At 43.6% G+C, this 25,577-nt stretch overlaps 1 protein-coding gene across 1 annotated transcript; it reads right to left on the bottom strand.

Moving 5' to 3' along the window:
• Positions 1-494: 494 nt before the first annotated feature.
• On the bottom strand, positions 495-25,068 carry LOC8032968 (dihydroorotate dehydrogenase (quinone), mitochondrial). The gene is made up of 8 exons (XM_040209309.3): positions 24,899-25,068; positions 24,180-24,392; positions 21,687-21,886; positions 18,083-18,335; positions 13,767-13,880; positions 9,619-9,772; positions 3,083-3,242; positions 495-635 (listed from the first exon to the last, which is right to left on the bottom strand). Exons 1-8 carry the CDS (start codon positions 24,917-24,919, stop codon positions 581-583), a joined length of 1,170 nt encoding a protein of 389 aa, XP_040065243.2. The 5' UTR covers positions 24,920-25,068; the 3' UTR covers positions 495-580.
• Positions 25,069-25,577: the final 509 nt, after the last annotated feature.

Genomic DNA, 25,577 nt, shown 5'->3' with positions numbered 1-25,577 from the left:
AATGTGCCATTCACTTGCCAACCCTATGTAGGCATTGAACTTTCCGAAGCCACATTGGATAAATATAGTCAGATTAAAATTAATTTAGCCCAGAAATGGACCAGTCAAGCCTTGGGAACAACCTCCATGAGTTCAGCTGGATTTTCACTTAAGCATGGTGCAGTAGAGAAAGGCTTAGGTGGTTCAGTCGGGTTCGCTGGAAGTGGAGCACCTAGAAAACGTGCTATGGTGTACCACACGACTTCAGGTTGGCCCTGTGGTACATAGGAAAGAGGAAAACTACAGCCAACACTCTCTTGCTGCACTGAATGCATAACTGAAAAATCGTAAATGATGCCACATTGATTCAAGGATCCAATTTGTGAGAGGGAGGGGTGTTATTCGGTTCCCTACTGCCAGCTTTCTTTTCACGGTTCCTGTAAACTTGGATCCACATGCCTAAAACATTAGTATGAAGATTCTAAGAAACCTCCAAAAAGCAAGGCCAAGTCAAATTATAAAACAATATAATTTATTAACTAGAGAGAGCAAAAACATTAAGGAGCCTGGGAAGTGCAGATTCAGAAAGAGAGTGCCTTGGTCACTTGCGATGGTCTGCTCCGACTGCGTCTGCAATCGTGGTGTAACCATCTTTGCTAAAATGAAAAAAAAAAAAAAATGGTTTTACACATTTACACAGACAATTGATTACCAAAAGTAGTTTTCCGAATTAGCAAAAAGGGAGATTCAGCTTATGGAGACACCAAGTCGGACATGGAAAACGTGAGCCTTGCTTATTTTCTAAGAAACTGATACTTTTATGCTTCCATTGTGGTGGTATTGCCAAAAGACTATTTCTCAGGCTTGAAGATGTCTGTGGGTCTCTAAGGGGGATACCCTTCTTATTCTCCAGCAGCTGACATTGCAGCGCGAGGGCAAACAATTTCAGAAACCACCCAAAAAACCAGTTTCACTTTTTATTTGGTGATTGAAACATTACCAATGTGATGCAGCAGGCACTGAAGGACCTAAGAAAATAAAGCAGACAAGTTCGTTAATACTAAGAGAGTCAGCTTGAAGTACCTTAGCAAAACAAGGGCTGCCATTTCGAGGCCACCCAGAACACCCCTTTTTGGAAACCCAAGAGTAAGGAGAAAAATGAAGAGAAGAAAATTTGGCAGAGAGCTATGCGAGGCAGTCCGCATGTCTTGTGAGTTTTCATACATGGCAGCAGGTAGGCCACATTGCCATTATTATATGCTTTGTTTGTTCTGTTCACTACATTCATTGGCAGTCGTAATGCACTCCCCAAGTATCTTTCCCTAACGGTGAAACAAGGTTCTATAAATATAGGTAGTTTCATAGAGATTCAGGCAGCGAGGTACATTCATTGTTTCTTTAAACTTTTGTCTGTTGTTGCCTAAGAAAAAAATATATATCGTCCTTGAAACATCCTAATATGATATAAAAAAATAAATATGAAGTCCCAAACACGCAACAAAAGGACAGCAGGCTTTTGATGGTGGTGGCTGCAGTCTCTTGAACCGTTGTCAACCCTAAGCCCCTAGCGATGCCAGCCAAACACTTCTTTTAAAAGCATTAAAATACATTGTTTAACTTTTTCCTGACCACAGGAAAAGCAGCAATTTTCAAAAGACCCGTGCAAACGGTTTTATTTTCCTAACTAACTTCCATATGGAGCAATATGACACATCACAATGAGGCCAATTAGTTCTTTCAAAAGAAATGGAGGTTGATGTAGTCTATGAAAAAAGATTTTAAAATTTAATTTCTTGAACATACAATGCTTGTGTGAAAGGCGTATAGACGCCAAAACTTCTACAGCTATGTCAAATTAAACGACAAATAAGCAAAATTCTGAATATAGCAAATGTGCCCCACAGCTATTACTTTTGAAAGTTTGTGTACTGCAACTGACGTTGTCTATTTTTGATTCGTTGGAGCATCAGCCTCCGTAACGTGTGTGCTTTTCAATGAAGGAATGCTTATATTGGTGAAACACAGATAGTACACCTCACATCCCCAGCAGGACGCTTTCCTTGTGTTCTACCCTGGTTTTGTCATAGCCTCGATTACAGTTCCTTCATATTTAGAATTTTTCTGCACCTTGTTGAGAACATAAAATGTGCATGCCTGCTCAGGACACCCTTGGAAATTATAGAGATGCTTACCAACGACCATCTGTTAAGCAACGCCTATAACATCATTTGAAGTGTCCACAGAGCTCTCGTGGTCTAAAAAATATGCCACAATACAGTTGAACTATGTAAATAATGCCATACTTGTTAAGAAGACTGATGCAAGCAGTTAGTCATCTTTCTGCACCTTGTTCGGAAGATAAAACGTGCAAGCCGGCTAAGGACAACTTTGGAAATTAGTGGTTCTTACCAACAATCACCTGTTAATCAATGCCTATAACACCATTTGAAGAGCTCTTGTGGTCTAAAAAAATATGCCATAATACAGTTGAATTATGTAAATAATGCCATCTTTGTTTTACAAAGACTGATGCAAGCAGTTAGCCATGTTAGACAAGTGCAACCATTGTGCCCACGACTATTTTTGACAGCCCACCAGCTTGTGATAAAGCTTAAACCTAAATTGAAAGCGAAACTAGAGTTCTTCGGCTGTCCACTAGATTGTAAAACATAATTCTACACACTAAATTTAATTTCTTGACGGCGCTTAGACACCAGCGATCACCAGTGGTCGATGGACTATGGGCACGGTCAGGGAAGAGTTTAAAAAGAAGAAAAGAAATTATCAGTTGCTTACAAGTTCATAAATGTTTGAACACACCTTTGTGGGCAATTATGCTATAGTACTAGTGCTCGGGGTACTGCAATTTAATTGGTAGAATGTAACATCTGAGTGCCGGCTCACAAACAGATAAAATTGATGCTTGCTTTTTTTGGGGTCAATAATAGAAAACAAGAACTTTCCAGTGCTAACGGGTAGAGGAGGAAAGAGGCCTCTAAGCAAAAAAAAAGTTTCTTGGCGCAAGATTTACTGCTACAGTGTTGGGTAATAGAAGGAATGCGGCTGGTTGGCAGGGTTGCGAGCGCGAGGGCTCAGTTGTTACCTCAGGAGCTCCGCGAGGCGCTCCTTGACGGTGCAGACGGCAGGCGGCCCGTAGAACACCAGGGCCGAGTACATCTGGAGCAGGGAGGCCCCAGCCTTCACTTTGGCGTATGCATCTTCCCCGGTCAGCACACCCCCGACCCCGATTATGGGCACGCTGCCTGCAGACAAGAGCATTCCACACTTGGACCGGCTGCAAAAGCCATGTCCCTAGCTCTGGGTAAAACTGGAAGTGCCAATTTTTAGCTGATCACCCTATAACTTTCTTTAATATTAGAAGTAGTATACTATGGGCATCAAAAAATCGTTCAGCCTTTCCACTCTCGTGAAGAAGGAAGACCAGCGGAGCTGTACTCTATACACAGTGTGCTTCTTCGTCGTCGTCGTCTGTTTTTCGCGTTGTTTCCTACGATGAATTCCCACCAACGCGCCCAACTATCCATTCTTCTATTATAGCTGGAAAGGTTGGCGCCATCTACGAGCGACGGCGGAAACCATACTGGTTGTGTGCTTGCCGTCGTCGCTTACAGATGGCAGTAGCTGTCCAGGCACGTTGGTGTCGACATACCGGACACTATCCTGGGGAACCTAGCCCTTAACAGCTTCGCTGTAATACGTAAACTAGGCTACGTAGAGCAAGACCTATAAAGTTGTATATTTTCATAGCTCGAAATTTCGCCTAGGCCAGCAGATGCCCCTCTACCAGGGAGCCCGGCATGCAAACTGATAGTCAACATTTGAGAAGTTTCACTGGCTACACATCTAAAAAATTTTCAGCCTTTCAACTCTGGTGAAGAAGGAAGAGCAGTAGAGCTGTATCTTCTGTTCTCGGCGGTGGCTTTCCAGGCGAGCGATCTGCTCTTCTTTCGGAAGGGAATCTGAAGCGTTCGATGCAGTGGAACTTTAGGCGATAGCGGCCTCGCGGCGGCTGCGGAACCATTTGTGCTGCTGCGCACCCATCGCCCGCTCGTTTCGTTCCCGCTCTTCTTCCTCCGAAGAAATGTTGCTGCCATCTATGAGCGACGGCAGCAGCCAGTTGTCTGGTTGAAGGAGCTGCAAAGGTTGCCGCGGTCTATGAGCGACGGCGGCAAGCTGACAACCAGCAAACGCAACACTCTGGACAGCTACCGCCATCTATGAGCGACGGCGGCAACCAGAGTGTTGTGTCGACATTTGTTTGGTAGGCCCTGCAATCATATTTAAGCGTCCACTTTTTTTGCGGTTTCCACGTCTCTTGGGGTTCAGGCAATCCAGCGGGCACGGAGAGAGTAACTAAATATCAGTGCGTCATATTTTAACCAGACGACGCGGAAACCTCCTCCACCGACGAGGGCGACCCGCGGTACCGAAAGCGCGCAAAATGTGACGTCTTTGGTCCTGGGCTTACTACTGGTCAGAGCCGCTAAAAGCTTCTTTTTAGTCGAAATACAAAATATAAGTGGCGCGAACCGTTTCAATTTTTTATAAAAGTTGTTTTTGTTCAGTATTTTAGATAAAAAAAGAAACGAATGCAGTTCATAAAGTACGGAAACAAGAAATGACCCGTCGGCATACCCGCCACCAAGCGGTGGAAAAGGCGGCGCACACTAGAAAGGAGTTGTGGGATCAGGCGCCGACACGGAAAGGTCACGGATGTATGCGGCGGCGCTGCGGTCATTTGGGCAGGAGGATCCGAGCGGCTCCGAGCGTTCCGAAGGCCTTCGGCGAGAAGCTTTGTCTTGCGGTTTGGCCGTTTCGCGGTATGGCAGCGCAAAGTAGCTCCCATTCTAAACTGATCTTTACCCCGTGTTTGCTGTCGTTTGCGGCCAATGAAGTGTCATGCCGAATTAGTATTTAATCGCGCAGCAAATGCAATGAGAGCTGCTCTGGCTGCCCGCTGCATGCAGCCTATCCAGAACAAAGCTTCAATGGCGCCCTCTCGCGCCGTCGACTCGGAGTGCGGCAGCCGTGAGCACTCGGTAAGCTCACTACCCCTCTTCTAGTTCACGGCCACTCTCAAGCAACCAAGGACGTCATGAGGGAGGTTATTTTTTGCTTGTTTTTGTAATTTTAACTTGCCTATAACTTTTAAAATAAAGGGAATTTCGAGAAAAGAAAAGTTTCACTAAGTTACTATGTTCAGTGCGCTCAGGTTCGGTGCAAATTAAAAATTAGTAAAAAAGTCATTGCAGGGCCCCTTTAAGGGGAGACGCTACCTGGGCATGTCTACTTTTGAACCTCTCACTGAATCAGCGTGAAATTTGCAGGTGGTGTTTGTAGCCATATAGAAGGAGGGCATGCAAAGTTTCAGCCCTGTGAACCAATTTTATGAGGTTCTATACCCCCCAAACATAAAGCATAGCTCTGTATGGAATCTGCTCAATGAATCTATTGTTGAGAAATGGTGTTGATCACCATATATTTTTCTGGTGGAATGCATAGTGGAATATTTGTTCCCGGTTACTATGAAAGGAAATCTAAAAAATATGCATTTTCCAAATAAAAAAAAATGTATGAAATTCTTTTTTTTCTTCTTTACATTTGCCAAGTTTTGCAAATTACAATTTTTCATAATGAAGGAACATGAAAATACAAAATCTAAGTCCATAGTAACCGGCTCGGTAAAGTTTTGGCATATAATCCGCAAATATTAAGTCTCTCGGTAATTTCACACTGAAACAATAGTTTTATTAAGGTGGGATTTGCGCAAAGAAGCGAAGCTGGGATATATGCACTTGAAGTTTCAAGATGACGTTTGAAAAATTTCTTTTTGAGTCTTAGATGTCAGAAATTCTTTCCAGCAGCGGAGGTGATGTCTTCCTCAAACTTCTTGATATGCTGACATTGTTTTCAGCTATTTTCACTTGTGGATGACGAGAGCTACACAGTGAAGCACACCTCACCAACATATAAAGAATAATTATTTTTAACATTGTTTGTCAGTGTACATTGACAAGACTTTGGAGAGTGTTCCTTGTTACCTATACATGCCAAAACTCTGCAGTTCTGAATATGCATTTTTTTGGAAAAAAAGGTGCAATTCAAGGTAGTGTCCCCCCTTAAAGGGACACTGACACCCCCCAAACATTTTTTCATTTTTTGCCAGGCGCTTCATTATGGTGTTGGAGGACTACCCAATTAATATTTTGCAACAGAATAGCATATATTTTTATTAAAGCCAAAAGACGCAAGTGCTCGAAACCAAAACCCGTGCACAGGGGTCGGAGAAGTGGAGAAAAGAGAGTGAGTGGCGGAAGTCACATAACTACACCTGACCGTGCGCTTTTTTTTTCTTTTCCCCTCCGCGTGGCAGACGACATGCGTGGCGCCGTAGCGGGAACTGCTTGCCGTGCGATTCTTTTGCAGTTATGTTTGTTCCGCTTGCTGTTCTGTACTTCAAGATGAGTTGTTTTGTACATTGAGGAGTTGGAGATGAGTATTGAGTGCCCGTGGTGAATTTCCGTGATCGGCTCCGAAAAGAATACACCCAAGATGCTGCGTGAAGAGCTGGCTCACATGTCCTGCGTCTAAAAAAAAGTGGCACTGTGCGACCGAGTTTCCGAAAGATCAACAGGATCGGGATCAGTGGCTGGCTGTAATTCCTGTAGAACATTTACGGGAACCTCGGAAAGCGGACGCTACCCGATTTATATGCTCCTTGCATTTTGTGGAAGGTGATTACATTGAGTTTGCATGTGTCAAAAAGGAAATCCAATACCATTTAGTTCAGCGACATTTTGTCCACAACATTTGTTTGTTATTTTTTGTTTGTTTCTTCAGTGATAATTGTAAAAAAAAAAAAAGAAATGTAAACATTACAAAATGTCTAAAAAAAATTTTAAAAGAAATGGAAAAAAGAGTGTGGTTTCACTGGGGATTGAACCCGGTCCTGTCGCGTGTGAAGCGGACGTCTTTCCACTAAGCTACTGGGGGAACTATTCGTGATAATGCAGCCGGTCTACAATACTTCAGAAAGCTTGCTGCTGATTTTCCTCCAGCAAAAGCACTTCCGGGTCGAAGTCGAAGCACCACGCATTGGCGACATTTGCACCTAGTAAAGAAATCGTAAGCGTGCATATTGAACTCGAAGTACACACTTCGTACTTGACGTTTGCGCGAGCGATGTCTTCAGCCACGAGAGGGAAGCGACGGCTCGGCAATGTCTTTGTGCAAATCGGCTTGGTGGTTGAACGTGTCGTACAGGATGAATACCAATTCTTTTGACCAGTCCCAAATTTCTCTTTTAAAGGCAGACAGAATTCGCCGGTACCGCAAACAACAATTCTGAAGTAGGAGGTCCCACGCCCGTCGTCCGCTGCCATCGCCGTCCCCGTGAGTCCCACGATACGCAAAACGACGCACGCACAGAATGCTTCCAGTTCTCTGTGCAACTTTGTTTTTTTTCAATCAACGTATTTGCAGCTTTTTAGAAGCCACAAAAAATTGTTTTCATATTTGTTCTATTTTTAATATTGAGTGTGTGCCTTCAGTGATCAACGACTTTGATTAAATTTGGTGGTCGCGTCGAAACCTTAGAAAACGGCCAGTGACCACGGAAAAGTGAGCGAGCGAGACTCAAACTGGCCAGTTCTTGATCGGCGGTTTTCGGGCGGAAAGAAACCGAATTCCGAGCCGTAAATTGTGTTCTGGGTAGTTGGGCTCTCATATGTCATGTACAACTAAAAACCTCGGCGAGCATAAATACCCTGTCAGTGTCCCTTTAACAGCTCCGCTATGAAAATGGTGCAAAAAAGACGGGTCGCATGGTGAAATCAGACAAAAACCGTGGTGCCAGTTTGGGGAATGTTTCTTGTCTTGTCCCTGTTCTTAATGAACCTTTTGTAACATGCACACAGAGGGTGTGGCATAAGAAACAATGAATTCAAATTAGTGATGGGAACCTATGTTGGGAGATTTAGCTCAAAAATTCCCTTTCCTTACCTAATGAATTTGCTAGCTTCGGATTACATGGTGTATTGTGGACAGTGTTGCCACAGCAATCATAGGAGGTAACATCATACCATCATTTGTTGTGTAGACTGAAAGATAGCATTTGGGGACAAACCTTGATGACATTGAGTTCTTACTGCCTGTGGCAACTGTCAACAAGTGACTCAAAAAGCCAGTGGTTTTATCATGAAGATGACCATACATGCTCTGTTCACAGTTAATGTAATGCAGGTGAGAGAGAAATGGCTACAGCTGAAAATAAAATTCCTAAAGGTGGCTCCTATCCCCTAAATAAATGCTAAAAATAATCAAAACGGCAACTAAAAATTAAGTTTAAGAAAAAAAAGTCTGGAATATATGCAATGGGTTTTCAAATGAGATCTCAGATTGGAGGTACCCAATTGAGTATTTTGTTAGGAAAGGCAAGAGGTGGGTCAAGTAAAAGTATTTTAGCCACAAAAATAGGAGTACTCATTTGAGTAAAGCTTGGCTTCTTCCTTTGCCAGGTAATGGCACCATGCATGTAAGCACATCTCAAACATATGCATCCTAAAATCGCAAGTTCTGGGGAGCAAGACGATGATGACCACGCCTTTTGTTTTATTGTCTATACCAGAGGCCGGTAATCCGCGGCCCTAGGCACAACCTCGCCGCTTCCCCACACAAACCGAAGGAAGGACCACACGGAAGTTTTGAACTCGACACAAGACAGAAACAAGAAGTGCGCTTCCCATTGGCATTGTCTGTCATCCCCATACTTAAGCAGAAAATGTTTTCACTTATTTTTTGCCTTTCCTTGTCCCTCCTCTTCCCCCCCTCCCTCCCCCTCTTTGCAACTTGGCGCTGAACCCCCTCCATGTCGGATTTGTGACAACTCGGCCCTCCGCTGCGAAAGGTTGCCGACCCCTGGTCTACGCTATTAGATGCTCAGGATTTCATAAGTGCTAACTGTGAAGCTGACGCAACCTGCCGGGATTTCAAAATATTTTAAATGCCTGCTGTAGAGATTTTGAATTTCCTTGGCCAATTTGTTTCGTGGTACCCCAATGATGTATGTGTTTCTGCTTATTAGTCGTTGAAACGCACCTCGCTCTCTCCATCTCCAGTACACATAGTTTTTCCTTTTTACTAAGTGTTTATCAAATGACGATATTGCCCAGGCAAGGGTGGAAAGTTTGGTCAGTTGGTGATCCATAATATTTAAAAAGTGCAATGGGATGCAGACAAGGACAATGGATGGAGACACAGTCTTCCGTCTCTGTCTATCTTCCTTGTGCGTCTCGTTGCGCTTCTTAAATATTACGAAACATTGCCTAGCCTTTTCACTCGGCTCAAGTGTTTGTAGTGCATACTGCAACATTTCCTTTACACCGAAAACAGTACCATGACTGAATAGCTGGAAGTTCAGTTCTTCGGGACAAACAAACTGCAGGCTTTTCTCGGGTCTGGCAAAAATCGTACCAAAACCACTTTGTTTACGGAGTGCTGGTGGTTGATCTGAACAAAAAGACATAGAGCAGTGACTGGTTCGCGGGACTTCCAGACGAGGAGCCTCCAAAGTAGCGGGGCCCTCTAATTTGGCTGTTAGGCGAAGGGTGCGCAACCAACCTTTGGTCAGACGATACATGTCCGCGATGGTCCTGGTCGAGAGGTCGGTCAGGGGCCTTCCGCTCAGGCCCCCCGCCTGATGCCTGTGCTCGCTGTGCAGCTCGGGCGGCCTCTTTACGGTCGTGTTGCACACCACCAGACCGTCCACCCGACACTGGAATCAGACAAAGCACGTCGGTATCGACAGCGCTTTCAGTGCTCCGTAGTTACCATTTACTATCAAAAATTCATAAATGTGTCATCATCAAGGGTACTTCTGGTTTCTGGTCAATGGCACTGCCAGGAATTTTTTTCGGAAAAGAAGGGGGGGGAGAGAGTTGGGTGGGGGAGGGGGGCGGGGAATCAAATGGCATGCGTACATTATAGGTAGGGCTCAGTGTTTTCGGATAAATCCGAAAAACTCCGAAAAATACCCGCCGGTAAAATTTTGGTCAATTGGGATTTATCCAATAAACTCCAAATATTTATGTGTTAATAGTATTTATTTTATTTATTTTTTTTTTTTTTTTTTTTTTCAGTTTGATCAACACAGAGTTAATGGTCCTGGGAAAATTCCACCATAATTATCTTTCAAATTTCGGACCGCTGTCAAAAGGGTTCTTGCCGCTTGTCTCTTCAAGGTTGATTCAGGGCAACAGGTCGTTCGTTGTACATTCGGGTCACGACAAAAGCCACTCTTTTGGTTTCCGGTTTGGGCCGTGCGATTAGTGATTTAGAAAAAAAAAGGGGTATGTTTTAGTAACATTGAAAGCTATGGACCATAGGGATTGTATAAAATTGGGAAGAGGGGCAGTTCAAACTTTCTATTACCTCCTTAACCACTCTACCTCACGCGGCCGCGGTCTAGATTGATGGAATAGGATGGGATGACCACGAGCTTCCTAGCGACTACCTCCGGGAGTTTATTGATTTTAAGGTATCGGCGTTTATCGAAGTGCCACTTGTGTGTGACTTCTGTCGTGGATAAACAACGCTACGTCCGTGTCACTTTTTTGTCTGGTCCTCGTCTTTTCGCGGTTTTTAAGTCTAAAGGATAAATTAGTATTGCCAACAGCAATGGCACCAACGCCAAATTCAACTGAAAATATTTCAACTGATACAAGCGCGTCTTCTTTTTTTTATCTGGCATACATTTACATTCGGTTATTACTTACTTATTTATTTTTAATAGGAAACACAGTGAAATCAAACTCCGAATTTTGGAGAATTGGGAATCAAAAAAATATAAACTCCGATAAACTCCGAATCTTCGGCAAAAAATAAACTCCGAAAAAACACCCTCCGAATTTGACGAAAAATAAACGCCGAAAACATGGAGCCCTAATTATAGGTAGGATTCCATGTTTTTGGAGCTGACTTCCGGTGAAATTCAGAAAGCGTTTCTTGGAGTTTATTTTTTGCAGAGAATTCAGGGTTTATTGGAGTTTACTTTTTTTAGATTTCCCATTCTCTGAAATTCTGAGTTTATTTTAAGGTATTCCCAATTTTTCTTTTTTTCATTCAAAATATAAAATAAATTTTAGCACCATGACCCACTGTCCTAAAGAAAGCTTCACGAGCTGAAAGGCAAACCCCTTTTGTCGGTAGTTTGATATTAAAGGAAACTGAAGTTGCATCTCTTCGGGACCACTGACCCTGTGCTTTTATGAAATTTATTTGTAAAACACGGTCCTTTTTGCTTTTTATTTTGTCATTGTGACCTCAAAATTTGGAGTTTTTCAGGTAAATCAAAATCGGCTTAAAACTCACCGGCAAACGTTTTTCTGATTTACTCTAAAATACGGAACCCTAATTATAGGGCCAGTTGGATGTCGGCAGTGTCATTGGGAAGGACCTTAAGCAGTGTTGGGTAAAGTACATCCAAAATATACTTCAAGTAAAGTAGTTAGCACACCAGACACAAGGGAATTGAAGTAAAGTACTATATATACAACATACTTTCAAAGTAAAGTATGAGCACTTTTTAACAGTATCTTCAGTGGTGCTCTTTCATTCCCCCAGAGTGATTTTTTTTTTTTTTTTAACTGGTATGAATTGTTTTAGGGGTAATGGGGGTGCAACAGCTATTTTCGGAAATGGTGGCAAATTCAAATGGCCACAAAGCAATTTCTTGCGGAAATGGCACCAAATTCAGAAGTTTTTCCAATTTCTGAATTTGGTGCCGCTTGCAGTGGCCTGCACCCAATGGGGGTTAAACATACTAGGAAAGAGCATGACGTCGGCCACGTAGCTTCCGCAAGCAATCTTTTCGTAGAGGAGTGTCCTCTCTTAATATTTTTAACCTCCTCGCTTACACTGATGGACTGAGAAGTAGAGTGAGTTCAAAATGCTGCAGGAAAGGTGCCCCAGTACAAACGAAGTGATGCGTCCATTTGCAGTCTTGTACACATTACTCCAGAAATGTAATTGAATAAAATTACTATTACTTTTAGTTAAAAAGTATTCCATTATATTACTTGGTTACATAAGGAAAAGTAACTGACGGTTACTTGAACAATTAACTGTTACTTTCCAATTGCTTCAGACTTTCCAAACGTCATACCTTTCCGCCGGTTTAAAAACTGGTCTTTTGTACTGTCCCATTATTAGATTAGAATCACCGAGTTACAAACTATATGGATCTTTCGTACCTGACAAGCGAGCAGACGACGCATCGCTGTGTTTGGAGTGATGCGTCATCTTGTTCAAACGGCGTAAATGGTGTACCGTCATGTGAAAACGTTTTATCGTCTTTTGAGACGTCATCTACCGTAATATTCCGAGAGATAGCCCACCTACCGTCGTGAAAATATTGGGTGAAAATAAGGAGTGGGTTAACTTTCGGTGTGAAATCAAAAAAAGTCTTAAAAAATGCTATTTTAAAATAACGTGTCCATTCCAAACTTGTTATTGTGGCGGGGGCAATAAAGCAAAGATGACTGTACTTACCAGTCAGCAATGTTCGCTTATATCCTGCCATAGCTAACTAGATGCATATACGCCGAGGTCATCATCGATCCCAACACTGTGATTACTACGAGTGGACTATCTTTTGGTGTTTAAAAGAAAATAGCAAATCAAGTCAACAATAAGGGTGGGTTACCTTTCACAAGTGGGGCATCTCTCGGGATTTTATGTAAGTCCTTTCTCTGTGTGAAGTAGGCTATAGACAGATTTAAATAAGTGCCTTATAAGTTGATTGTGTTAAATAGGTCGTCAGCGAGCACAAAAACTACCCTGGCCACTGCACTTTATCTACTATTCGCCACAACTTCCAAAAATAACTCATGCGCCCCTGATTACGCCTTCGGCAATGCATACCAGTAAAAAAAAAAAAGAAGAAAACACTGTACGCTAAAATGAAATGGCATCATGAAGGATTGTTAAAAAGTACTTGTACTTCACTTTGAAAGTATATTGCATTTATAGTACTTCATTTAAAGTATGCTGCGCTTGGTATACTTACTAGTTTACTTGAAGTACATAACCTTTTCCTTACTTTGTACTTTACTTCAAGTACTTTTTAGATGTACTTCAGTCAACACTGGATTTCGGCAGGAGGGAGGGAGTGACGGGGGCTGAAACCCCATAAGCACACCCCCTAGCAATGCCACTGTTGGTGATTGTTCAATGCAACACGATAAGATGAGAAAAAAGAGCAGTGTTTGTCCCCTGCCACGAAGAAAAGATATGCTTGTTTTGCATAAATTTACATCAATCATGATCAATTTTCTGCTACACGTTTGCAACAATTCATCTGGACCTTAGTTTGGCCCACACAAAAGACTAAAATGTCACAAAGAATCATATGCTATACCTACTTCTGAGCATAAGAAATAAATGGCATAATGGTGATCGGGGCAAAAACAAACCATTCCTCAAAGCTATAGACTCCAAGGCGAGATGCACATTGCAAAGTACTGTAGTGCCAAAGAAGGCTACTCTTGCCTTTAATGAACTAAACAAAATGTATAAAAGGGAAATGATATTGGAAGGGTGTACATGTGAAAACAATGAAGCACCATCAAAGGACTGGGGCATGACAAAACCCAGTCCTTCTCTGTGATGAACAATACAAAGATAGCATTTTGTGCATCTGTGGTTTTGGCAGCAGAAATAAAAGCTCCACCCAGTAACCCGTTGCTAATGTATCAGAAAGAAACAAAAACCTCTTTGCTTGTCACGACAGCGGCAATGTCTGCCTTTTCCTGGTCACTCAGGTCAGGTGCCACCTTCACCAGAACAGGGGTCCGTTTGGAAAGGGAGTCTCTTGCTCCCAGAACCTGCAGTGAGTAGGATGCATTGTGGCCTTTTGGAATCGAGCTTTCAATTCTGAATGGCCGAAAATAGAAACATCGGAGGCCATTCAATGCTGAAAGGCTTTTTCGGTCATCCTATTCGACTCGCTCCCCAGCAGTACGAGCATAATTCCGCTAACTCCATTGCTCGCCACAAGGTGGCGACGTTCTCCTAGTTACCACAAAGCGACGAGCCATCAGCGTCGCAGGCATTGCGATGGGTGGTGCGGGCTTCATCTTGCATTCACCCAAGCTCTGCGGTCTGTTTTGTTTTTGTTAACTTCCTGGTCTGCCGAAATGGGTACCGTAGAATACCGCGCATCCGCCCATTGCACATCAAACGTCCATTCCCAAATTTGTAAGATCTGAGAAAATACACACAGTACATTTCTATGTAAAATTGATGACTGGACAAGTGCCCATCCCCCATTTTTTTGCGATTATCTCCAAGGTTTGAGTGGGCACTTCCCCAGTATTTTACGGCAGTGGAGTTGGGCTGAGGGTTTCGTGGGAAGAAAAGAAAAGGTTACTCTGGTGGGACTGCCGAACTGGTTTTCCTTTATCTGCCGAATCAGCTTTCTACAAAGCTCATTTTACGTGCGTTCTGCGTTTTCACAGCAATAGCTGTTATGGGCTCTTTCCTCATTCAAAATGATGCAGTGTGTCCGTGTTCTCACGTGACGCCGTGCCGTCATGTGACTTCATGATGTCTTGTGACGTCACAATGCCACGTGGTGCCACACCGTCACATGACATTATAGTGTCACATGACACCTTAACCCCTTAAGTGCCAAATTTTTTTTTCCAAAAGTAACCTAAAAGTGCCATATCTTTTTTTTTATTTTGAATTGTTATTCCTCTAATATTACATATAAAATTTGAAAAGTTTATTACGCAAAAATCAGCGGAGGCGAAAAAAATATTTGCCAACTAAAACGAGTGCTGCCATCTATGGTCAGCACCGCTAAACTACTCGAACGAGCCTAGCTCGTCCGTGGAATTGAGGGCTACCGAAAAAACCACTGGACAAGCTAAGCTCGTCCACGGCATTTTTAGCCAGTAAGTGGCCGACAAGTTCAGCTCGTCCAAGGCACTTAAGGGATTAATACCACGTAACTATGCGAGTAGTCGCATGACATATCAACTATCTGGATAGTTTTATGGTTATGGGTGAGTGTGTCACTTTTCGAGCAGGCACTGGCGATGGTTCCTCCACGTAAGATGCAAGATACACAAGGATAGTTTAGGGTTCGATAAGGTGTTTGTTGTATTTTAATTTTTTGCATTTACCATCTACACTAGCCAGTTGGCACCACCGACCACCTTTGGCGCCCATGTTTTCAGGGTTGCGTCCTTGTGGCGCTTGACCCCATGTTGTTGACCGTTACATAAACGAAGTACGGTTCAGTTTCTCCAACTGGTCAAACATTTCATTTTTTTGGGGCTCCCCGCCCGGGCCCCGCCGGTCACCACCTTTCAGCGGCATGTAAGACCCTTCCGTTCCGCAGGACCGTGTAGGCTCTGCTCTCATTTTATTTTCACAGGTTTCCGATTTATGGCGACAAGGTAATTTATTACAACATTTTGGCGACGAGCCAATTACTATACTGTTGTAGCTATCGCTGTAATTGCAAAGAGAGCCTAGATTGTAGAGAGGGACGTTCATCTCAAACCATGCGGAGCATTTGCAATTTAATGACGGACACCTTCCACGCCGATTGGTCGCAAGTGCGCATGCGCAGCATTTTCACGTGGTGAGGAGTAAAACAAAAGGAAAAGCAAAGATGCTTGCAGACGACCAACGCTAATGTTTGCCAACATGCTCGTCCCCTGTGGCAGCGGTGGTAACTTTTAAAAAAGCTCTTGACATAGATGTTCCACATATTAGAAAGCACAGCGTGCTATAAGAGTTGACAGCACTGATTTTGCCAAATTTAGAGAAGTGCCCCTTTCTATCGCGCCCAGCAAGGATGACCATAAAACAAAAACTTCTGGGATTGTAATAGAGAAGTTTGTATGGCTATTCCTGGTCAACATAGGAATTACTATGACAAACAGGGTAGCTTATCGAAAGAAACTGCCCAAAGCCACTGCATCGCAAAGTACCAGGTAGTAGCTTATCAAAAGAAACTGCCCAAAGCCACTGCATCGCAAAGTACTTTGCGTCTAATCTAAAAATCCAAGGCTTGGAATCTGTAAATAAACCAGGTTGGAAGTTGGAATACCGAATAAACCAGGTTGGAACATGGCTAGAATTTATAAATAAACCAAAGTACTTTTTCTCGAGATCCCATTCCCTGTTTGCGTATCAATTAAGCTACATCACAAGGTGCATAACGGGATGCGGTGGTTTGTGCCATATGTGCAAAAGACTGTACGTTTACTAGATAACGCCCTACATTTTTAATCAGTACCGACATTTATCACGAAGTTTATAAAAAGAAATGGAGAAATCATTGCGAGTTGGTCGTATCTCACCTCCATAAATTTTTCCCTAAAGCCGGGGTCACACTGCTTATAGATGACATGAAAGACAGTCTGCATACAGATTTGAACGCGAGTCACAGCGAGATCCGTGCTTCGAATGCCGCGTGGCAATAAGTTCAAGGAGAAACTTGGCACGTGGCATTTGAGTCGTGGATAATGTGGTGACTAGTGCTCGCGAACTGTCTTGTGTGATACAGTAAAACCTCGTTATAACGAAATGAGATATAACAAACTAATGGATATAACAAAGCAACCACAATTCCCCTTGCTTGCTAATAGTAGGAAGAAATGGACAGTGGCTATAACAAACTAATGCTTATAACGAAATAATCACGACTGATCCTTCAACTTTGTTATAACGAGGTTTTACTGTATATAACCAGTGTGACCTCGGCTTAAAGCCAGGGTCACACTGCTTCTACATTATACAAAAGACACTCTGCAAACAGATTCAAATGCAGGTTACCACAAGATCCAGGCTTTGAATGCGACATGGCTATGAATTTGAGGAGAAACTTGGCACGCGGCATTCGAACCACGGGTATCTGCAGTGCAGACTGTCTTTTGTATCATGTATAAGCAGTGTGATCCCAGCTTAAAGGTGCTTCTAGTACAAGCAAACACCACAATATGACATGCCTCATTGTGTAATAAATAATTTTAAGAAATATTGAAAGGACAACACAAGGACTGCACTTTAATAGTATCAAACCTCGTGCTCAGGCTCAAAAAGCTATGTTGAACAACATGCAGAGATTAAAAAAAAAAAAGAAAAAAAAGTACAGCATTATTATTTTTATTTAGAGAAATGCAAATTTTTTATGTAGGAAGCTATTTTTATTTTTGTTTTTTTGTTTTATATGCGCTACAAATTGCAGTGAAATTTATCAAAAGGCGTGCTTGTAGCGCTAGCCACCACAAGTCCAGATGAATATTTCAAATTAAATAAGCACCACAACTTGTATATCTACTTCCCCAGAGCAGCTGTTCACCGTTCTACCACAAGACACAAAAATCTGTATGTAGAAGCTGCAGTAATTCAGTGTAAAACGACTTTTTCTTGGACTCTTCTCCCTTGCGCCATGCTGAAACCACTGATTCGGCGAATTCAATGACTGGATTTAGAGCGGCTCCCCGTAGAGGGACATCGCCTCCTTCTCTTTTTCCGCTTATGCACCCCCGCACGAATGAGACTGCAGGGGAAACATATGCGAGCTCCGAGATCTGAGGCCATAGCATCCCTATCCTGTTTCAAGCCTTCACTATCACAAGCCGCTGCTCGGATTGTCGAGTGCCGACACAAGCCACTCTGCAATTTGAGCGACTTCTTGTGGTCGGTGAGGGCTCGGAACGGGTCCTTGTGAAATCGCTTCACACTGGAGACCAAGAATTACCGTGATATAATAGACCCTTTTCAAAAGTCCACCAAAGAAGATTAAGGCCACCACAATTTGGGCACCAATTTCCATGCGAAGAGTGTGCTTGGATCACAGTCCACACCAAGCGTTGATGCAGCACTCGCAGCACCAGCGCCGAATGTTGATGCGGAACTCGTGTTTGATGCATGCCCAAAATATGACAGCCTCACATAATTGACGCAGCAGTTACTGGAGTACGCAAATTTTTTAAAAGTGTCTATTGTAGCAATATAACGATGTTGAAAGTGGAATGCCTGACCATGAGAGGCCGCAAGGGCAGACCTGTTTGAGCAGCTGCCTGAGCTCGCGCTGTCCTTGGAGTCCCCTGAGGCCTGGGGTGTTGGGGCTGGACACGTTGATGACCAGGTAGTCCGCCAGCTCCCCGAACTTGAGAACCCCCTGTGCATAGTCGTCTGCCGCACTGGCGCTCTCTTTGTTCTTGCCCAGGTTCACGCCCACCGGCCGCTTCCAGCCGTGCCTTCCGGCTTCCAAGGAGGACAGCACCTGGTCGTGCCCCACACTGTTGAAGCCATACCTGGGGCACACAAAGGGCACCGAGACATCTCTTCGCAGTCAGGCCAACTTTGTTGCAAACATTCGGAGATATTCAAACTACTGCTAATATGGCTGAATATTTTGCAGGTTACCAAAGCTATTCGGCTAGCACTAATGGCATCAGTCTATGACAGGTGTTCATAGGAAACTTGTGTTTAAAGGCCCGTTCACACACATACGCTTGACTCCGACCGACTGAGACAAGACCGGTTTTTTAGCCTTTTGTGACGGCTTACGACCAGCTGCATTGCTGCGCTTCCGGTCGTAAGCCGTTCTAAGAGGCTTAAAAAGCGGTCTTGTCTCAGTCAAACGGAGTCAAACGCAAGTGTGTGAACGGGCCCTAAATCTTTCCTGACCGCGCACATAGGTCATAGATCACCAGTGATTGATGGCCAATTTATTTTGATATGACTAAGGCCTTTGACAAGGTTGACCACCAGATACTTTTGCTTAGACTAAAAGACTACAGACTATGCCCACTGTATTGTGCTTGGTTTTAAAGTTTCCTTGAAGGTCGTCGAAATCGGGTTAGATCTTTTAACTGTTTTTCTGAATCATATGCATCTTTATCTGGAGTTCTGCAGGGTTCTAACCTGGGACCCGCTTCTGTTTTTAGTGTTTATTAACGATTTACCGTCCTGGATTAAAAACTCAAACGTGCTCATGTTCGCTGACGACTTAAACTGGATCCGCAAAGTTGAAAATATTAGTGATTGCATATATATTCAATATGATATCCGCTCTCTTGAACAATGGTGCTTGAGAAATAGACTTCTACTGAACCCCAAAAAGTCAGTAGTGATGTCCCTTACTAGGAAGAAAGACAGCATAATGTATGACCACACCCTTTTTGAAGCACAAGCGCAGCGAGTGTCACATGCGCGTGACCTTGGTGTGATTGTAGACTCGAGATTAGATTTTCGTTTACATGTTTCTCGTATTGTTAGTCATAGTCTACGCTGCCTTGGCACCATTTCGAGGTTGACAAGAAAATTTTGTTTTCCTGAGTGTCTGTTAACCTTGTACTGTGCACTTGTTAGATTGCGCCTTGAGTTTTCGTCTGTAATATGGAACTCTATTGAGATGTCACACAGCAATTTAATTGAAAATGTTCAGGGTAGATTTATACAAACTTTATATGATAGACATTGGTCGCCGCCGCTTTTACGGCTACAACTTTCTTTTAATGGACATCAACCTTTGAACTCTGCATGATAGAAGAATTGCTAGAGATATTTCCTTTTTACATCAGGTTGTGCATGGTGCTACTGACTGTTCAGAGTTCTTGATGGCCTTGAGATTCTGTGTGCCCTCTGGGCGGTCATCCAGCTGCCGAGACACTTTTTATCCTAACATGCGATCAATCTGTCCGATGACAAGATTGCAACAAACCTATAATGCCTTTTTTTTAGGTGATGACATTTTTGTTTGATTTTATTTCTTGAGAAACATGCATTTATATTCTGTATTCACTCATTGGACAGAGCACTGCTGCCCAGGCCACTTGGCTGTTGGCCGGCACTTAATAAAATTATCTATTTATCAACTATCTATGGTTTTTAAGTGCTGTCAATAAATTAAATTCAGTGCGGAGATTTATGTTCCACAATCCCGTGGATAGCCAAAGGATGCTAGTTTCGGGTTTAAGGCACGTTCAAGCTTTATCACAAGGGGGTGGGCTGCCAAAAATAGTCCTGGGAACGGAAGTTGCACTTGTTTAACATGGCTAGCTGCTTGCATCCGTCTTCGTAACAAAGATGGCATTATTTACATAATTCAACTCTTTTGTGGCACATTTCTTAGACCTCAAGAGCTCTGCAGACACTTTCAATATTATTATAGGTGTCGCTTAACAGATGGTTGTCGGTAAGCATCACTATAATTTCCAGGGCTGTCCTGAACCGGTCTGCACGTTTCATGTTCCAAAAAAGGCGCACAAAAATTCTAAAAATGAGGGAACTGCAATCGAGGCTATCCAGGAAGTGGAACCAAGGAAGAACACAAAGAAAGCATTCTGCTGGAGATGTGAGGTGTACTATCGGTGCTTCACCCAGTATAAGCATTACTTCGTTGAAAAGCACTTGTGTTATGGAGGCTAACTCTCCAACGAATCGAAAATAGACGTCAATTGGAGTACACTAACTTTCAGAAATAATAGCTGTGGGTGTGGGGCACGTTTTCTATATTCATAATTTTTCTTATTTGTCGTTTAATCTGGCAAAGCTGTAGAAGTTGCGGTGTTTATACGCCTTCCGCACATACATCACATTTTCAGAGAATAAAACTTTAAAATCTTTTTTTCCATTACACCAACCACTGTTTCTTTAAGAATAACAACTAATTGGCCACATTTGTACGTGTCATATTGCTCCATACACAAGTTAGTAAGAAAAATAAATGTGTTTGCACGGATCCTTTGAAAATTGCTACTTTTCCCATGGTCAGGAAAGAGTTAAAGCTTGGCTGGTCTATCTGTTCCAGAGTGATCATTTTGAATAATCAATGATTAAGAACTAATTGTTTATGGGCTCATCTGAACGTGTTTTAGACACTATAATCAGATACACCTCGTTCTGTCCTAATATTTTCAATTAGGTATTTATTAAAAGAAGAGACAAACAAAACAAAAGTAAAACATGGGAGTCAGCTTTCAATTATCAAAGCATAATTTATTACAGCAAATATTATGTCTGCATCAGGAAAAGTTAAGAAGCCAAGTGTACATTCCTGTATCCAGGCTTATGCGCAAAGGTACTAAAAAATTCCCTGTAACGCCGAGGTGGAGCGCAGCTCTTGAGGAGGAGGAGGGAAGGGTACTGAGGGGAGGGTATACCCCTCCTCCTCCCTCGTGATCCTGCCTGCTATTTTTCCTCCCCTCATCCTCCTCTTCCACCCCCTCCTTCTCCTTCACCTCCTCCTCATCCTTCAACATCCTCCTCTACCTCCCTCCTACTGCTGGGGGTCACGTGACCTGGGGGGGGGGGGGGGGGGGGGGGGTCACGTGACCTGGGGATGTCGTGTGACCTGTGGGGGGTGTTGCGTGACCTAGGGGTGTCGCGTGACCTGGGGGGGGGGGGGGGGGCACGAGACCTCACGGTTACGCCGACAGCGACGGCGACGCGGCTTAAGCCGGAAACGGGCGCCTAAGAGCTGCCCTCTAAAAATTACTTATAGATTGTAGTTTATTTCTGCATTAACAGATATTAGACACCTTGCCAAAACAGTTCAATGTGAATACTTCCCTTCTATATTCTTCTTCTTAAAATGCACACCTTATTTTTAAGTGAATTCCCGGAGAGTTGATGATGGAAACGATGAAACCGACACACACCTGTTGATTACAGCAAGGTCCTCAGCAAGCCTGAAGACACGGGGCTTGGGGTTCCCTGGCTGGGGCAGAGGAGTCACCGAGCCCACCTCCACAAAGCCAAAGCCCCAGCGCTCGAGGCCTCCCACACCTTCCCCGTGCTTGTCGAAACCGGCCGCCAATCCCACGGGGTTCTCGAAGCTCAGCCCAAACAGCTCCGTGCGCTGCCAAGGAGGTCTGCATGTCAGTAAATGCCACTCACCGAGTGCCCGAGAAAACTTTACAGTATTCTTTGGGTCCCACCAATGAGCTACACATGGCAGGGGGCATAAACTCCACCTCAAAGTTAACTCTACACATTGTTTACCGCCAAGCTCAGAGGGCAATGAAAGCTACGGGCTCGTCGGACCAATCAAATGCCTCCCTTTCAATGCTTGATTCCACTCTTTGCGCTTTAATATGCGCAGAGAGTGTGATCCCATGGTGCAAGATCAACAGTTGATCGACTCGACGAGCGCACAGTTCCCACCGACCTGTCAGCTTAGTAGTGAACAGAGAACAGCAGTGATAATAAGTGAAAATCTCAGATACGAGTTTATCTGAGATTTGAGTCAATTCTTTAAATTTTTCAATGAGAAAGTGAACATCTTTCATTGACAACAGCTGCTATTTGTCTTTATGTATTTCATTCTCTGCAAGATGCTGAGCTCTTAACGTTTATTTGTGATTATTCAAAACAAAAGACAAAATTTTCTCGGGTTTGCATCAAATGGAATGAAAATACCTAAGGGGCATCATGGTGAGACATCTTGGTACAGAGTAACCGGACTACCACAGGCGTTTCCCGTTTTATTGCATACAGAGTTCTTCTTCAGCCCATAGAAGAAACACTATAACCAATTTGAAGAGCCAACTGATTAAGTATTCAAACAACCTAAGTTTTTTTTAATTTTAGACAAAACCCCGAGACGGGAGGGAAGGAAGGACAACACAACACGAAGTCCCAACTTCGTGTTGTGTTGTCGTGCCTTCCCCCGTTTCGGGGTTTTGTCTAAAATATTAAACTTTCAGCAGCTTGTTTGCGCCCCAACTTTTTGTAAACCTATATTTGTGTGTGACAATTCAAACAGATCTATCAGAGGCTGGAGTGTTATCTGCATAAAGCAGTTGCCATTCCATAAGATATCTTCTATTGTAAGGTGGCATGTTGCTTTTGCATTTTCTGTCAGAATTTTCTACAAGTGCATTTTTATTAATGCTTCATAAGTGTGCAAAAAAATAAATAATGCAAGACAATGAATGATAACTCAACCGAAACTCTTTGTTCAGTTTTATGTTGTTAAAAAGCAAGTGAAAGATAAACCACAACAAGATATCATATTACCTTGGTTCGGATATGTGCAACGAGGTGGGCAAGTATGAGGGGTTTCGACAATCATAGCAATGGCTCATCTGACAAGTTAGAAAATCCTGTCTTCTCATATATGTTCCTAATTTCAAGGCTCAAAACATCTATACCGAAGAAGCCAGATGATGTTTGTCCCAGGCATCTAATATGCACAGGTTATGGCAGTATCAGCCGGCCTTGTGGCGTTCAGGCCAGGGTTGTGCAAAAGCCAAGCGGGCAGTGCTGGGTATGTTAGACTATTGCAAAAGTCTGAATGGATTGCCACATTCCTCATTATAATATGGCAGTCTGTTGATAAGCTTAGCAGGCCAGGTGCACACCATGCAGTATTTTACTCTTTTGAGCTAGAGCTAAATTGGGCCAGCTTATATTGCTGCAGACTAGACATATAGCATGTCCCCAAAAACTAAAACCCTAGTGTTTTTTTCACTGCACAAACAAACTATGCATCGCCGAATGCTCACTCTCAGTCCAAATGTCGTGCTAGCGGTCCAAGCTAGATGCCAAAGTTTCAGCACTAACTATTATCTTATGGCAATGTTAATTCTCCCGGCAGCCGGGAGGATAATTTCCACTAAGTTCTACTAGCAGACACCTCCAAGTGGCTGTCTCAAATCGTGTGACAATTGCTGGTAGAATACTGTTTTCTTATTCTCCCAGCATTTTGTGGAAACACAATTCATGGGCAACTTCTCGTGGATGTGTGCTTCATGGACACTTGTTTTGTGAACGCTCATTACACAAACTGCACGCTGTAGGGACATTTCGTCGAGCATGTATCACTGGGGCATGCATTATTAACCTACCCGGTTCACCCATTCACGCCGCTCCACAGCGACAGTCTGCAGCGGCTCATTACAAAAATGTTAACCCAGTGTGTGTTTGGGAGGGATTGGGGTGGGTGGAGGGGCATTTTGCACATAGGGATGAGCATCCAAGTACAGGTGTTCTGGGAGTTATTCACGGTACACACACCACTCCTGTTTTAAATGCTTGCTTTGTGTAGGAAGTGGAAGTGGGCTTCCTTTCGGGTTAATACAGTATTCGAGGTGCAGAACCCTTCAAGATGAAAACAGAACTATAAGGTAGAGCGATTAAGGCGCACTCACCAGCACCGGGGGATCGGGTTTTCTCTGGCCACGGACTAGCTGCCAGCGGGCAGCCAGAATGGCCATCCGGTGGGCGCTCTCGGGGCTCATAATTCGGTGTACGAAGGGCATAGCCACGTCCCGGAAGAAGTCCGGGTTGCCCGAAGCCGCTGCAACGCCCAGGAAACCGACGGCCGCTCCACCAACGACCGCAGCCATCGACTTCAGCTTGTACTGGAAGCACAGCGGTGTCACGCGGCCGCGGGACACCCGAAATTAAACAGAAGTCTGTCGTTAAGTTGTGCGTCAACGGATATTCGTGAGATGTGGGATTAGGGTGGCGATGCGGGCTAGTTGGTTCATGCTTAGTAGGTTCGACACAGCGCAAAAGAAACATAACAAAATAAAATGTTTAATTTTTTTCAACGGCGGCATTACTTATTTTTCGTTAAGTTTTTAGGGAGAACGGCGAACCCTCCGCCTTCGTCCGACTAAAAACGACACCACATGCTTCACTGAGCCCTCCGTGGGGGCCGGAAACCTATGTGTTGCGCATCTATGTGTACTGCACCAAGCGCTCGTCCTGTGTACATATTTATTTTTTTTTTAGTTCGTCTTCGTTTTTTGTGCGCTGTGTCGCATCTACTGAGATGTGGGAATCCGGAGAATTTCCCGCAATCATCGACTTTCGACCATAACGCGTGTTTGAGGCAATCAACCGCTTCCTGGCTACCACTTACCGCTAGCCGACTTTGAGACATCGTGCTCAATCAATATTGGCTCAACCAGTGGGGTCAACGCACTTCGGCTTGGTCAAGCTTACATAATTTTATAAGCGTAGAGTCAGTAAACACGTGCGAAGCGTGCGGGAAAACCGCACGTAAACATGAGCTTGGCTTGGATTGGACCCACTCAAATGCCGATTGCAATCCCCAGAAGAAACATCCAATCATTTTTACCTTTGTGATTGCTAATAATAACATAAATATAAAAATAATAATAATTTAATTATTTAAAAAAATACATTGGCACTATGTTAATTACTAAAGTAAAACAAAATACGATGTCAGAGGGGCCAGCAGTTTCGGTTTCGGTTCATGGTGGATCATACGTTCCCAAATTAAAAACAACAGAATATCGTGCTTTCGTTCTTTCATGGCTTACGAATCCTTATTCGAAAATGCCTGTCAGTCCAGTCTAGCCGGTTCGGCCGGTTTGGGTTTGGCTGGGTCAAGTTGAACCATTGGACCTCTAGAAGAAATCTAAGGTCGTACTAGTCCGAAGCGGTCGGAGCATCAGGGCGCGGGAGTACGTTGGAGGAGCAGCTTCCAGGCGATCCGGTCTACGCGGAAGGTTCATAAAGGTAATGAATAAGATACGCAATATCCATTGCCTACATGTTCACTGCACCAAGGTGCG

This window comes from Ixodes scapularis, unplaced genomic scaffold (genome assembly GCF_016920785.2).
Source record: "Ixodes scapularis isolate PalLabHiFi unplaced genomic scaffold, ASM1692078v2 PGA_scaffold0__279_contigs__length_252992795, whole genome shotgun sequence".
NCBI classification, from domain to species: Eukaryota; Metazoa; Arthropoda; class Arachnida; order Ixodida; family Ixodidae; genus Ixodes; species Ixodes scapularis.
Note: the sequence above shows the minus strand (reverse complement) of the source record. Positions and strands in the feature narration are given on the sequence as shown.